Source organism: Oryzias latipes, chromosome 23, assembly GCF_053564925.1.
Source record: "Oryzias latipes strain Hd-rR chromosome 23, Olatipes_Hd-rR_3.1".
NCBI classification, from domain to species: Eukaryota; Metazoa; Chordata; class Actinopteri; order Beloniformes; family Adrianichthyidae; genus Oryzias; species Oryzias latipes.
The window spans coordinates 16,607,412-16,620,466 of record NC_136259.1 but is presented as its reverse complement, the minus strand read 5'-3'; the positions used below and the strand labels follow the sequence as shown (position 1 = coordinate 16,620,466).

The window sequence follows — 13,055 nt, the reverse complement described above, 5'->3', positions numbered from 1 at the left end:
TTGAAACACACCAGTGTTTACTTGCAAGTGAACCAAGACTTCCGTTTTCCTGCTGCTTCTCTATCAGAATGTGATAACAGGTGGAGCCTCTAAAGAAATTAATTTTGGCGCAGACTTAAAAGCCCAGTGTGAAAACACTCTGATAATTGGAGTTGTAAAAGTGACTTTTACTGTTTGTTCAAGATTTAATTAAATGTTTCTCAATCAATCCTAAAATTATTCAGCTTATGGTTTGACCAAACCTATAAATGGAATTATTACTTGATTTTTAATAAAGGAACAGTGGGGGTTTACCTTAACTTATTGATATATTTATCAAGAAACAGATTCAAAAACTAGTAGTTTCTTTGTTTTCTGCGTGGTATTAAATGCATATGTCAATTGGTAAAGTGTGGCAGTATTTTTTTTTTTTTCCCCTGTGAGGTCAGGCAGCTGAATGCCTCTCTTTGGAGTTCCTTCATAGTACAGTAGGAACCTGGTCAGGACGCATGGGAGGCTAATAAAGCTGCACAAACACACACCGTGCTGCAATGCTGTATAAATGTATGCCTCCTTTGGGATTGTTTTATAGCACAGAGAGATACTGGAAAGCGCTGCAGACTCATTAACCACACACATTGAATTTGTTGACCATTCCAGGCTGTGCAACCAAAAAAACATGTCATTGATTAATGGTTTCAACCTGAAAATCATAGTTTAAAAAATGTTCAAATACTCAGATAATGGTTCAAATATAAAACTTTCTTCCCTCTATTATGTTTCTGTTTGCTTAAAACAAGATAAAAACACAATTTTTCCTTTGGTCCACACTATATATCCATATTTCTTTCCGTTCTTTCTGTCTGATCCTCATTTGTCTTGTAAATGATCCTCAGTGCTTTTCGGCAATAGTCCAGAAAGCAAGGACAGTATTTTTTCTATTATTATGTTGTATTTTCAAACTTTGTAACAGACTATAATTAATAAAAAGAATGAAAGAGCGGGTGGTGCCCATAACTTTAGGATTGCTTTTTGCTATGGGACAATATCTGAGAACATTTTTTTTGTGCTCATCTCAGCAGCAGAGATGTTTTTAACACACAAACACTGATATTTCCCTCCCCGACACTGTGAAGAAATAGTCATAAGTATATGAAAAAATTCTGAAATTATTGGATGTGCAGCAAAAAAATCAGACAAACAAGCAGGATTTAGGAAATGATAAGCAGATCAGCTAACAGTATTAGAGCTTTCACAGTACTTTGTTGTACACATCAAATTACCCAACTTGCAAAAATATTAGAAGGTGACAAAAACAGTAAGCAATAATAATTCAGCCACAGTTATATTCTGTACTTCATGTTCCTGTATTCCTGTAATAAAAGACAAGAGCGCATATGTTAAAGTTCTTGTTTTAATATGAGAAAGACTGTTGCTAGATTTTTGCAGCAAAAAAACAGTTTCATCGTAGTAAATGTCCTGACTGAGCAGCAGCGGAAGGCCTGTTCCTGATCAGATGAAACTGTGCTAAGCCATTTTGGTTGTCAAGCTTACTGTCAATTAGAAGCTGGTTTGATTGAACTCTCTTTTATAAAAATCATTTATCAAGATAAACCGGTTCATATAAAATCATGGTAATTGTATAAAGTACTCAAAATTGTGCAATTCACCACCAAGGTTGTTTTAAAGACCCACTCCGATGAAATAGAATGTGATTGTGAGATTTTTCTGAGAAAGGAGGACATGTTTGAAGAAAATTATGCTAAAAATTACATTTCTGAGTATTTCTTAATTCAAACCTTTGTGAATAAGGAGAGAACAAAAAAATTCAGGTTGAAAAAGAGCGTATTCGTAACATATAAAAAAAAGGTTGGGCAGGCCACAAGCTTTCTGCTCCGAGCTTTTAGCAACTGGGAAGGGATTGTTGGCATTGCTCCACGCCAACGGTCCCTTCCACAACCCAGAGGTATATTTCTAATGAACTAGTGCCAACTTTAAGGTCCCATTTTCATACGCCCTCTTAAGTTCCAACTCCTTTCATCTTTTATCTTAACGTCAGTAGTTCAGTAGAAATTTGCCTGAGTTGTGGGTGGGACCGCTGGCACACAGTAAGCTCGCCCCTTTTCCCATCATCCATCTGTTTACACTCTCTCCCCGTGGCTTACGGCCCTCACAACCTCAACCTTACATTACCGGCGCGACCAAAATGGCAAGCAATATCTGAGCTATCCAGCCGTACAATTTTGAGACAGAAATCAGCTCAGACAAAGAAAATGAAGATGTACATGGATCTATTGTCTGCAAGTGGATGCATTGAATGGAGGGGTGCATCCATGTAGCACCTATGTCACTGCCACTGCTTTTTCCAATGGCATTGTTTCAGCTGATCCTCAACAGTTTGAATGAAGAAATACTCAGAAATGCAATTTTAAGCTAATATATGTCCTCCATATTGAGAAAAAAAGCCACAAGAAAATATTAAAAACACCAAAAATACTATTTTTATCTAAGTGGATCTTTGAGGCTCTACACATAAGTCATGAAGCATCAAACCAAGATAACATGATTTCAGTATTTATTATCCAGAGAATTCCAAATCTAGCAATATTCTAGATTCTGTTAAGAATGTGTTAAGAATATTTTATTAGTAGCACATGTAAATGACCAAGTGGCTCCATCAAAGTTTTTTGGGTGTAATTGCCATAGTGTGAAAGCAAACTAGCTTCTTTAGAGTTTCAGAATAGAGGCCCAGAATGTTGTTTCTGTGAGTGATAGGATGGGATCTTATCTTCCTGACTGTGGGGATTTGTGTTTGTTGAGTGACGATGAGCACAGAGTGCACACTGATGCTGCTGGGATTAAATATACTTTACCGATTCACAAACCCACTCACATACACACAAATAGACCTCTTAACATACTTCTTCTCACTTAAATCTTGGTATTCCCCACTGAGGAAATCTTGATGTGTATTTCTTATCTGTGTTAGTGTGGATATCTCTTGGGGGGTCCTGTCTCATAGCGTCTACATGTGTGCAACTTGTTACACTTAAAATAAAGGAACATATGTTAAATCCAATTCCTCATTTATATATTGTAAGCCTCTGTAGGATTATGACAAGTATATTTTTATAGTTTGTAGTATTTTTTGTGAAACTTTTCAATCTTTTTGTTCATCTCTCAAAGTAAAGAGTGAAAGGAATAAGTTGCTAGAAACTTTGCCAATGGTGATTATAATAGGAACTAAACTTCAAATCGAACAATAAATATAATAAAAAGAATCTCTCTGTGAAATATTTGTAATAAAAAACATGGATAAAACTTTTTAAAAAAGAATGTAATTCTCAAAAACTTTGAAAAACCATTGAATTATCTAAAACTACAACCTTTTTTTCTTATACTGAAAACAAATACAAAGTGTTTGTCTTAACAAAATTTTTGGAAGATATTTGTACAGCTGTTTGATGTAAAGGCCTACTTTATTTTACTGTAACTATAAAAAAATCTTCTCCTCCTGTTTCACTCTACATACTAGTTGAGAATCCTAGAAATGGTCAGTGAAGGCTTTGCTAAACAGACCTACAAACCCCTTCTGACCTCATTTTGAAAACAGCTTTGTTCTGACGTGGAGAAATCTAGAAGAGTTTATGCCAATTTGAAGTAATTGATGATTTAAAAAAGTTTATTGAGGGAATGATGGTTGTGTACTTCAGACAAAACGATTATTATATCAAGTCTGTAAAAGTGACATGTGGGATGAAAGAGGAAAATTAAAAACAATAGGGAAATATGTCAGTGTTAAAGTTCTGCTTTTATCTTGTGGTTTTATGCTTTCCTAGCACTTATTAATACTTTATCTTGAGTTTTTATTTTATTTTAGTTGTCGTTTTTTAAGTTTCGACCTTTTAATATAGGGCGCCTTGTTTAACTCTGGTCATTTTAAGGTGCTGTAGAAATAAACTTGCGTTAAGTTGAGTTTAATTTGTTTGTTTGTTTATGTTATTGCATCCTTTTGTAAGAATTTTTATGGAGATAAAAATACACCTTTATTTGATTAATCTATTAGTTTTTGTGGGAAAATTTTTAATTGTTATGTTTTATTGTGTGAGAAGTGTTATCATATGGTAGTTTTTTTTACTTAAGTTAATCTTGAGTATTCAAAATTTTGAATTTTTCCTATGTGATTTATTTTCTACCCACCTACATCCATTAAACCAAATAATCATTGATATTTGTTCAGCATTTTTTTTTACCTGCATCCATTCATTTACATCAAATTGTGTCTTTATAAAGTACTTTATTGAATCAATTTATTTCAGTTTTCTGTGTTAAATGTTTTGTTGTTTGTCACGTGAGATCAAATGTGTGAATCTGCATGGTGTAGCTTCTTATTCTCCCTCATCACTGCATGCCTGTGCCTTTTCCTGAGGTGTTTCAGCCAAAAACTCTTCTTTTCATAGATTAAAAATATAATTCTGTTTCCCTCCCTTAGATTCTCTCTCCTCTCCTGGATCTCAACCAGAATTGTAATAAGCTGAAGCTTTACATCAGCCATCTGACCTCATTGTGTCAGGAGCGAGACCCAGTCATACTTCAGGACTTTGCCCCGCCCCCTGCCTATCACCGCTCTGACTCTGCCTCTTGGCACACGCAGCTGCACGGCATGAAAGAGGAACAGGTAAGAAACCATGCACCCGACGAGTTCTGCGAAAGAAATCCAACGACAACAGAATCTATTTTCTGCTTCAAATCTGTGCAGTTTGTAAAAAGCAAGACATTAAGGAGAGGATGTGGGTTTTTTATGGGAAAATAAACGACCACTCTTAAATCATTTGCTTCTAAAACACCTTGTGTGCTTATGCACTCACTGCAACTGTCTAAGCGTGTGGGTTTGAGCACGTGTATGCAGGCTTAGTGGGGGGCACACTCCCACCCACCCCCGTTGGGTTTGACATTATTGCAGGAGTTTACTTCATCAGGTCACCTGTCATCCAGCGCCTGGCTGTACAGCAAAAGCTCCTTTTTTTTTTTTTTTGTGGTCATTTTAATTTACCGTGCAGGGAGTTCAAGCTTTTGTCAGCTGGAGGAGGCTCTATTCTTTGTGTTCGTTTTACAGTCAGAGGCGAAGAGGAGAGCAAAGGCAAGCAAACGAGAGGCCCAAACGAAGCCGCGTTGCCGTAGTAGCTTCTTATGTTTTCAAACATTCAAATTAAATAGTATGTTATTCAGTATTGTAAATTGCGGTTGTCTATGGCTTCCCCTGTCTCCTTTACCATACTGAAAACATATCAGGCATTGCATGGCCACTACATGTGGTATGCATTGAAAGTTGTAACTGTAGACACTTACAGATCGCTGTGACAGACTGTGCGGTTATGATCTTAGTTTGGTAAGTCTTTATGAAAGCCCTTCTGTGTTTTAAAGCTTGGAAATGTCTCTGGGTGCTTCAGATATAAGGATTGTTGTCACCTTGAATAAACTTTACATTTGGAAAATTAAGCTGTCACTTAATCACAGCACACATTCTATGATTGGGGGCAAGTTTCTATTACAGAAAAACGTTAATACGAATTTTTCATCATCAGTCTGTTTTCATAAAAAAATGCAGACCTTTTGTGGTTTCCAAGCTGAAGTTCTTTAGTTTCAAAAGGAAAACGTGCTCTATTAAAACTGATTATGTGGGCAGCTGTAAGAGCTTATCTAACAAGATTGAATATTGCCTGCAGCTTTTTAGTCCTACCTTATATTTATAAAACCATTTCTAAAAATATTAAAAGAAAACGTTGGTCATGTGGCCACATGGAGTTTCATTTCACGTCTGAAATAAGTCGGAGTCTAAAACGTAAACAGTGGAGCAAAAATTGTCCCACTAAACAAGATGAGAGACGTCCGTAATGTTAATCAAAGGTACACTTTAACTGTGAGCAAATTTCTTTGCAAGAACATAAGTATTAGCTCACAGACATGCAAGAATCCTGTCCCTCGTTTGTTTCTTGTGACCTGTACTCCACTTGTCACCTCTATCGATGACACCTGTTTATCTGTATAACGATACGTTCACACCAGGCATGTGCATTCAAGAACAAGCTGAACGCGCTTTTGGCATGTGGTGTTCACACTGGACTGTCACTACCTGATACTAGTGATTGTACCTACAGGTGGAAGGGGCTTGTGAGCAGTGAAAATATCGCAACTCTTGCTCCAGGCTTTTTTTTTTCACAGCTCTATGCCGATTTATGAAAGACTTGGTGTCACATAATTCCAGCTGGGAACAAACCACAATTATTAATTTCTCCTCCATGATCAGTTTATTAAACAGTTGGCACTTTTGTGAATTAAAAAGGATGCTACCCATAAGTCACTACCAAATCCCAGTCCCTGATTGTTTAAAGTTAAGGCTTTTTCTAATCACTATCAGTATATAGTTATAACTTATTTGGTGGTTTTGATAAACATTTAATGCATTAGGCCTCTTTAAATGGTGCTCCTTTCCACACATTACTTTCTCTTGTAATTTATTTTTGGCAATACTGCTTACAATTACTGTTTATTTTCACTACATTATTTAACTAATTCATCAAGTAACTTGTAGGTGTTTCCATTTCTCTTAGTCTTTTCATGTTTTTTGCAGGCTGAGGTCTTTATTTCAGCATTTTTAGCAACCAATTAAAAGCAAATCTTGACACCTTTTGCTAGGACAAATTTTAACATTTGCCAAACTTGCTTCAGCATTTTCAGCAAAAAGCATTCACACCTGCATAATCATAGATAATGCAAATCATTTGTTTGTTATTTATTGCTGTTTAGAACAACAGCATCAATGTATTTTAATTACTTTTAACAGATGGGCACTGTTTCGCTGTTAAAATCCTGAATCCTGTTTCCTGTATCCTGTATCCTTATATTTAAATATTTATCTTCTTAATATGGTGCCATCACCTTTATGGGTAGAGAGACCATTTTGGTAGTAGCAAGTTGATCATTTTGTCAAAAGATACATATAATAAGTCAGTCTATCAAACTGTTTTATTAAAGTACTTTACAATAGCATCAGCTGCAACTAAAGAATTATACAACACTGTGGAGGAGCATATCAAATGTTAGCCCAAGACAAACAATAACTTTAAAAGATGATATTAATCCCCAAAACTCTAAAAATCGCAAAAGTCTTTGAAAAGGGTTAAAAAGATATTAGAATTGACCTTTTCTTTATGGATTCCAAAGTTAGTTTTTGCAGTGTGTAAAAAAAGTATTTGGTTTTATCCTGATAAAACCAAAAAGTACAGCAAAAAAAGATCATTTTCCCTAACTTTGCTCTACTTTTGCCCCCACATCATCTTCTAACTCATGATCTTGAAAACATTTTCTCTCCATAAGGATGTGAGGTCCCCTCTCTTTATTTTTCCTTGCTTCCATCAACACCACCTTTCAGCTCATGCAGTCTCATTTTCTCCATGTCAGTGCTGCCGTCGTTCTAAAATAATCAGCAGCTATGTTTTTATGGGTAGATCTTTCCCCTAACATCACAGTTTGCATCGCTCTGTTTCTCCGTTTTTCTCTGTCCACCCACAGCTGGGCAGTGCCACTTTAGGCGCCTCGCCTTTTTTTTTTTTTTTAAACACTGACCCTGTTGACACACAATCGCAGAGACACACTGCCGCTCTTTCATTCAGGCCCGTTTCCCTCCGTCGTGTGACAACGTTGCCCTGGTTGACCCAATTCATAATTCACACACTGAGGCTCCTTCCAGACCACCGTGTGGTCTGTGTGCCAGCCTCTCATCTATGTCTTGTAGTGAGTGTGTGTGTTTTACAAGCCTTTGCCTGGCTCTGTTAAAATGCCTGGCACTCTATAAAGCTATTAGGTTATAGCGTATAAACTCTCTTGGATGAAAATCTCAAGGAAATATCTCAATCACGTATGTTTTAACATGAAAACAGACCAGAGGAGTTTATGTACATGACTGTCTTTAATCTCTCAACATTACGTCTTACACCTTTTCTTTCTTTTACTTAGCAGTAAAAAGAACCTCTTTGTTTGTTTGATTTTCATTTTTCTGTGAAAAATTTCTTAAGCTGGGTCCAGTCTGTAAATCTACAGCTTCTCACGGTTTATTTGAACACATCAGAAGGAAGATCTGAAGCCAACCCTTTTATTAATGTTCACTTAGCCCTTCATTAGCATTACAAAGAGGTGGAAACAGCAATTGAAAAGCATGTTGTGATGCTTTATAGCCACAAATCTACCGTTTCATGTCAATAAATCACAAAAATAAAGGTTGTACTTGAAAAAAGTTGTATCTCATAATTATTTTTGACACCTGTTGGCCTTTTTTCAATAGTTGAACATGAACATCTTTTTAGCTAAAAACTGCCATCAATGTCATTAAAGACCCACTCTGATGAATATGAGGGGCCGTATAAGACATTATTTATTCTGATCCATTCACATTCATACATTCTTGCTCTCACAGTCATATATACTCTCTTTCGCATACATATATTCTCTTACGCATCCATATATTCTCTCTCTCACATTCATACATTCTTGCTCTCACAGTCATATATACTCTCTTTCGCATACATATATTCTCTTACGCATCCATATATTCTCTCTCTCACATTCATACATTCTTGCTCTCACAGTCATATATACTCTCTTTCGCATACATATATTCTCACTTGCACATCCATATATTCTCTCTCTCGCATGCATATATATTCTCTTACGCATTCATATATTCTCACTTGCACATCCATATATTCTCTCTCTCGCATGCATATATATTACTTTACACATACATACATTCTCACTCTCATTGTCACTCTTAAAAAAGAATGTATGTATGTGAAAGACAAGTATATATGAACGTGTGAGGAAGAGTTTATATGTGTGTGTGAGAGAGGAGTATGCATGAAACGGAAGTTACTTTGCATGAAAAGGAAGGCACTTTGAATGAAAAGGAAGGCACTTTGAATGAAACGGAAGGCAGATGATTTCTCGTGCTCTGATTGGACGAGAGGCCGCCACCTCCCATTTTGAACACTAAACCCTATCACTTGTACTGACTCATAACTATTAAGGTTACACAACTTAAATGTCATTTTGTAGTTGATTCAACTATAAAGTATTAAGCTCTATCAAGATTTTTTCAAATTTAACTTAACAGTGCTAAATATTTTAAAGCTTATTTGTATCTGGCACTCAAAAATTTTAAGATCCGTGAAGTAGCGTTATGACGTCATCACGTACTGGTGGGAGGGTCTTTCGTTTTCTCTACGTTAGCTCAGGTGGCCATGTTGGATTTGCCGAATGCGAGTATGCGACGTTTGAAATTGAAAGTCGAGCATTTTATTATTCTGCAAAGCGTTGCGATTTCGTCCCGCTTCAAGACGCCCCAACCTCGGGTTTTTTTTTCATCCGCCTCATCGCTGATGGTGCCGTCTTGTCTTCAGCCCTGATTTAATTTGGTAAGTATCGTTCATGGTTTATGAATGAATGCTTTAAAAATGCTCTTATACTACCGTAAATGTGGTTTACTGTTGTTTAAACATATGTGTGTTATGATTGTTTTAGAGATTAATGTGGAAATGTATACATGATTAGTTTGTCATAGCAGACGTATGGCGAGCCAAACCCAAAATGCATTTCTGCCCGTAAGTTACGACAGTGATGAGGTTTTTTTTTTTTTCAGAGGTAGAAATGATCTGTTATGCTGCAATCACACTAAACATGATCCGCGTGTGAAATTCGCGTTGGAGGCCTCTGTGGCTAAAGTTTGCTGCTGGACATTTGTCCAAAAATGTCACTCAAAGCCTCTAACGGTTGTGTGGGAGGAGCTACCGCCAACAGTTTTAAGCCTGGTTGCTACATGGAAGCATTGGGTTTTGAATGCAGCTTTAAGCTTTTATTAATCACTGATCTCCGTTATAAAAAAGGTTTTTGTAAAAATAAATTAATCAACGTGCTCGTGTTGTGTTCAGGTACCGAACTACAGAGTGTTCAGTGTTTCACCTCCAGGTAGACGCCAAGGCCAGCGAGGTAACTTGTCTCAGTTATTTGTCTAGAGCTATTTTAAAAAAACAAAAAATGCAATAGGTTGTGTAGTGCAATAAATGTTTTTTGATCAGAATATAATTGAAACATTTTTTAACATTGAAAAATCTCTTTTGGACTTTTTCAGATACTGAACTTCAGAAAGTTCACCAGAAAGTCACCATTTCACCAGAAAAGACCTGTCAGTGGGTGAGTTTTATACTTATTTAATACATTCATCCTGAACTATTACCATTATTAGATTTATACGGCAGCATGGAAACATTTATGCACATTTTAACTAGCCAAAGGTCTAAATAGAGCTGAAATTATTTACAATTTAACTAAACATATTTAGATTGCAGGCTGAAGGTGGCACAATGGAATGGAGGTGCAAGTTGTGTTCTGTTACTTTGGCACTATGCAGTACTACATATAATACTGCTGTACTACATAGCCAATATTCCAAAGTGTTTCCACTGCCATGTATGTGGAGACACTTTGGAATATTGTCATGTCTTTATGACAGTATATTACAATAATAAAATGATGTTGCATTAGCACCATTCCATCATTTGAAACCATGAAAACTCATCTGTCAAGATCTGAAATGGATTTATGTAGAGTAGATGCAGTCAGAGGAAATTGTGCAGTTTTTACATGTTTGTGTAACTTAAAGCTGCCCTTTTCTGAGACTAAGTCCACCAAAACAGACAGGAACTGGCCAGCTTGGTTAGGATTTATGACCTCCAGGTGAATTTCTAATGTGCATAATTCAAAAACGGATAACAAATCATTTGTAAACAGCTGTAAGAAGCCACGGTGTAACTTGCCTTCAAATGACTTTGGGTCTTTGACCTGAAGTGGATCATGACATAAACACTGTATTGTCCTCTTACTAGAAATAGACATCTAGAAAAGGTATCATTTTATTATTTCTTAAAGTTCCTTAAGTAAATATTGGAAGTGTTTGCTCTGCATTTGCTTCAAAGGTAATGGATATTTCTTTTTATTCTTTTAGGACCAGCGTGACGTGAACATGAGACGGGCACTTGTCCTCCTTGCACTTCCTGTTTATCTGCATGAAGATGCCTCCAACTTCTTCAAGACCTGTACAGTAAGTGCACACGACTCCCTGTCAATGGTTTTCACTAATCCTTTAATATTGATTGAGATTTTATTGAGTGACATAATAAATAGGGCAATTGTTTGTAGTTTGTAAACTGAGTGATATTTTTAAATGGTTTTAAAACTGAGACGGAAGATGAAAGGCGAACATCAGGGACTCCTGATTGGAAGGAGTGGAGTTTCGTTTACCTTTTCTGCTCCTGATCCATCATTATTTGAATAAAGAAAAATGAAGCTTTAGTCTTAAATTATTTTATAAATGTCCTCCTTCAGAAAAATGCTAAAGAACTTTTTAAAAACACAATTTTAATTGGAGTTGGTCCTTAAAACATCATAGCCAGTTGATTAAAAGCTAACAGAATGTTAGCATGAAAAGATTCCTATTGACAGATGGCAGGAATGTCAGTTTTGGACATTAGTGTGATGAATATCTTTGAGGGTCTGAACTCATCTGTGTTTTTTGTTTTGTATTTTCCAGAATACCAGACCTCACAGACACTGCTGTGGGTATCTTCTCAGTTGTCGTGGTGACGCTCCGGATGCTGCCGTCAGTGGTCCCACAGATCTGGCTGACTAATCTCTTCTAACTCTTCGGGGACATCTATGCTCTGGACCTACAGCACCCCAAAAAACTTGAACTTGCCTTCATATTTATTCAGAATGCTGTCTTGAGCCTTGAGGACAGCAAACCACTGAAAGGACATTTATTGACGCTGAAGAATGTTTCGTTGAGTGAGTCTTCCAGAATGGACTATTTGTTGGTTTAAGTGTTATGTAACTAATGTGTTTTGTTGTGATCATTTGCTTTTTCTGCCGTAAAATACAAAACCAACTCTTTTTGTCAATATGTTGTGTGGCACTCTTATAATGCAGTTTTATTGCACTTATTGTTTCTTCATCCTCTTGATATTTGTGCTTTTTTTTAAAGAGCAATTAAAAAAAGTGTATTAAGCAATCACTATTGTGTGGCCTTCACGTTTGTTGGTTTTTATCAATGTTAGCCTTTAAAATGTAGTGGGGCAGTATCAATATCTCTGTTTAGAATACATTTTAAGCTGAAGAATTTTAAATATTTTCAATGCTACACATTTAATGAGTTAAAGAATTTATAAAGCATTTGAGTGAATTTTACATATTTTATGAGTTGAGTAATATAAAAATATAGTTAGTTAAAGCGTTTTTTAGTTGGAAAATATTAAAAACTTTAAGTAAATAATCTCTCTTTTATAAGTTGAGGAATCTTAATATTTTTTATATGAAATAATACAAATGTAAGCCAACTGACAATATGAATTTTAATAAATGTTAACTTAAAAGTTTTAATAATATAACTTAACTGTTGCGTAATCTGTTACAAAATAATTTTTAAGTTCAGTCAACTCGCTAGGGATTACAGTGCAGACGCTAACATGAACAAGCAAGAAATCCCAAATTAACAGACTTGTGTTGTGGAAAGGTATGTTTTTCAGCTAGCAGGAATAATCAAAGTATCCGTTCTCTGTTTCAAAATGAGATTGCCACAAAACCGTATGTTATCTCATACTGGAACAGCTTTGGATGTAGAATTCAGTGGGAAAAGGTTTGGACCCTGCCACAAAAGTATTTCATCACCAATAAAATCAGAGAAATTTCTTTCAAAATTCTTCACAAATTTTATCCAGTGAAACATTTCTTTACTAAGTTTAAAAAAGATCTGGACATAAACTGTTCATTCTGTCATTCCTCACCAGAAACTGTGCCTCATCTTTTTTGGTTTTGCTCTTTCACTCAACTATTTTGGAAAGATGTGATACATTTTATAAGAACTCATCTATGTGAAGATTATAGATTATTTTACGAGCATATTATTTTTGGATATTTTACACAAGAAAGACTTAATGCAGAAAAAATATATGTAGTTAATTTACTTATAA

At 35.8% G+C, this 13,055-nt stretch overlaps 1 protein-coding gene and 2 long non-coding RNA genes across 18 annotated transcripts in view; 2 read left to right on the top strand and 1 right to left on the bottom strand.

The window, feature by feature from the left end:
* Positions 1–13,055, top strand: part of LOC101162174 (ELKS/Rab6-interacting/CAST family member 1) — a 123,211-nt gene that overhangs the window by 91,827 nt on the left and 18,329 nt on the right. For all 16 annotated transcript variants that reach the window (XR_013653813.1, XR_013653812.1, XR_013653811.1 and 13 more), the window contains one exon: positions 4,472–4,657. Coding sequence is in view for 12 of the 16 variants with exons in the window: in XM_078942211.1 (XP_078798337.1) it covers positions 4,472–4,657 (186 nt within the window). In the remaining 4 variants the exon portion in view is untranslated. The remainder of the gene's footprint in view (positions 1–4,471; positions 4,658–13,055) is intronic.
* LOC105357086 (uncharacterized) overlaps positions 1–13,055 on the bottom strand; it is a 43,952-nt gene that overhangs the window by 27,079 nt on the left and 3,818 nt on the right. The gene's annotated exons all lie outside the window — the stretch shown is intronic.
* LOC144989559 (uncharacterized) lies at positions 9,276–12,100 on the top strand. Its single transcript, XR_013653815.1, has 5 exons — positions 9,276–9,449; positions 9,963–10,020; positions 10,163–10,224; positions 11,036–11,131; positions 11,621–12,100. It is a non-coding gene; the product is annotated as an uncharacterized LOC144989559 (long non-coding RNA).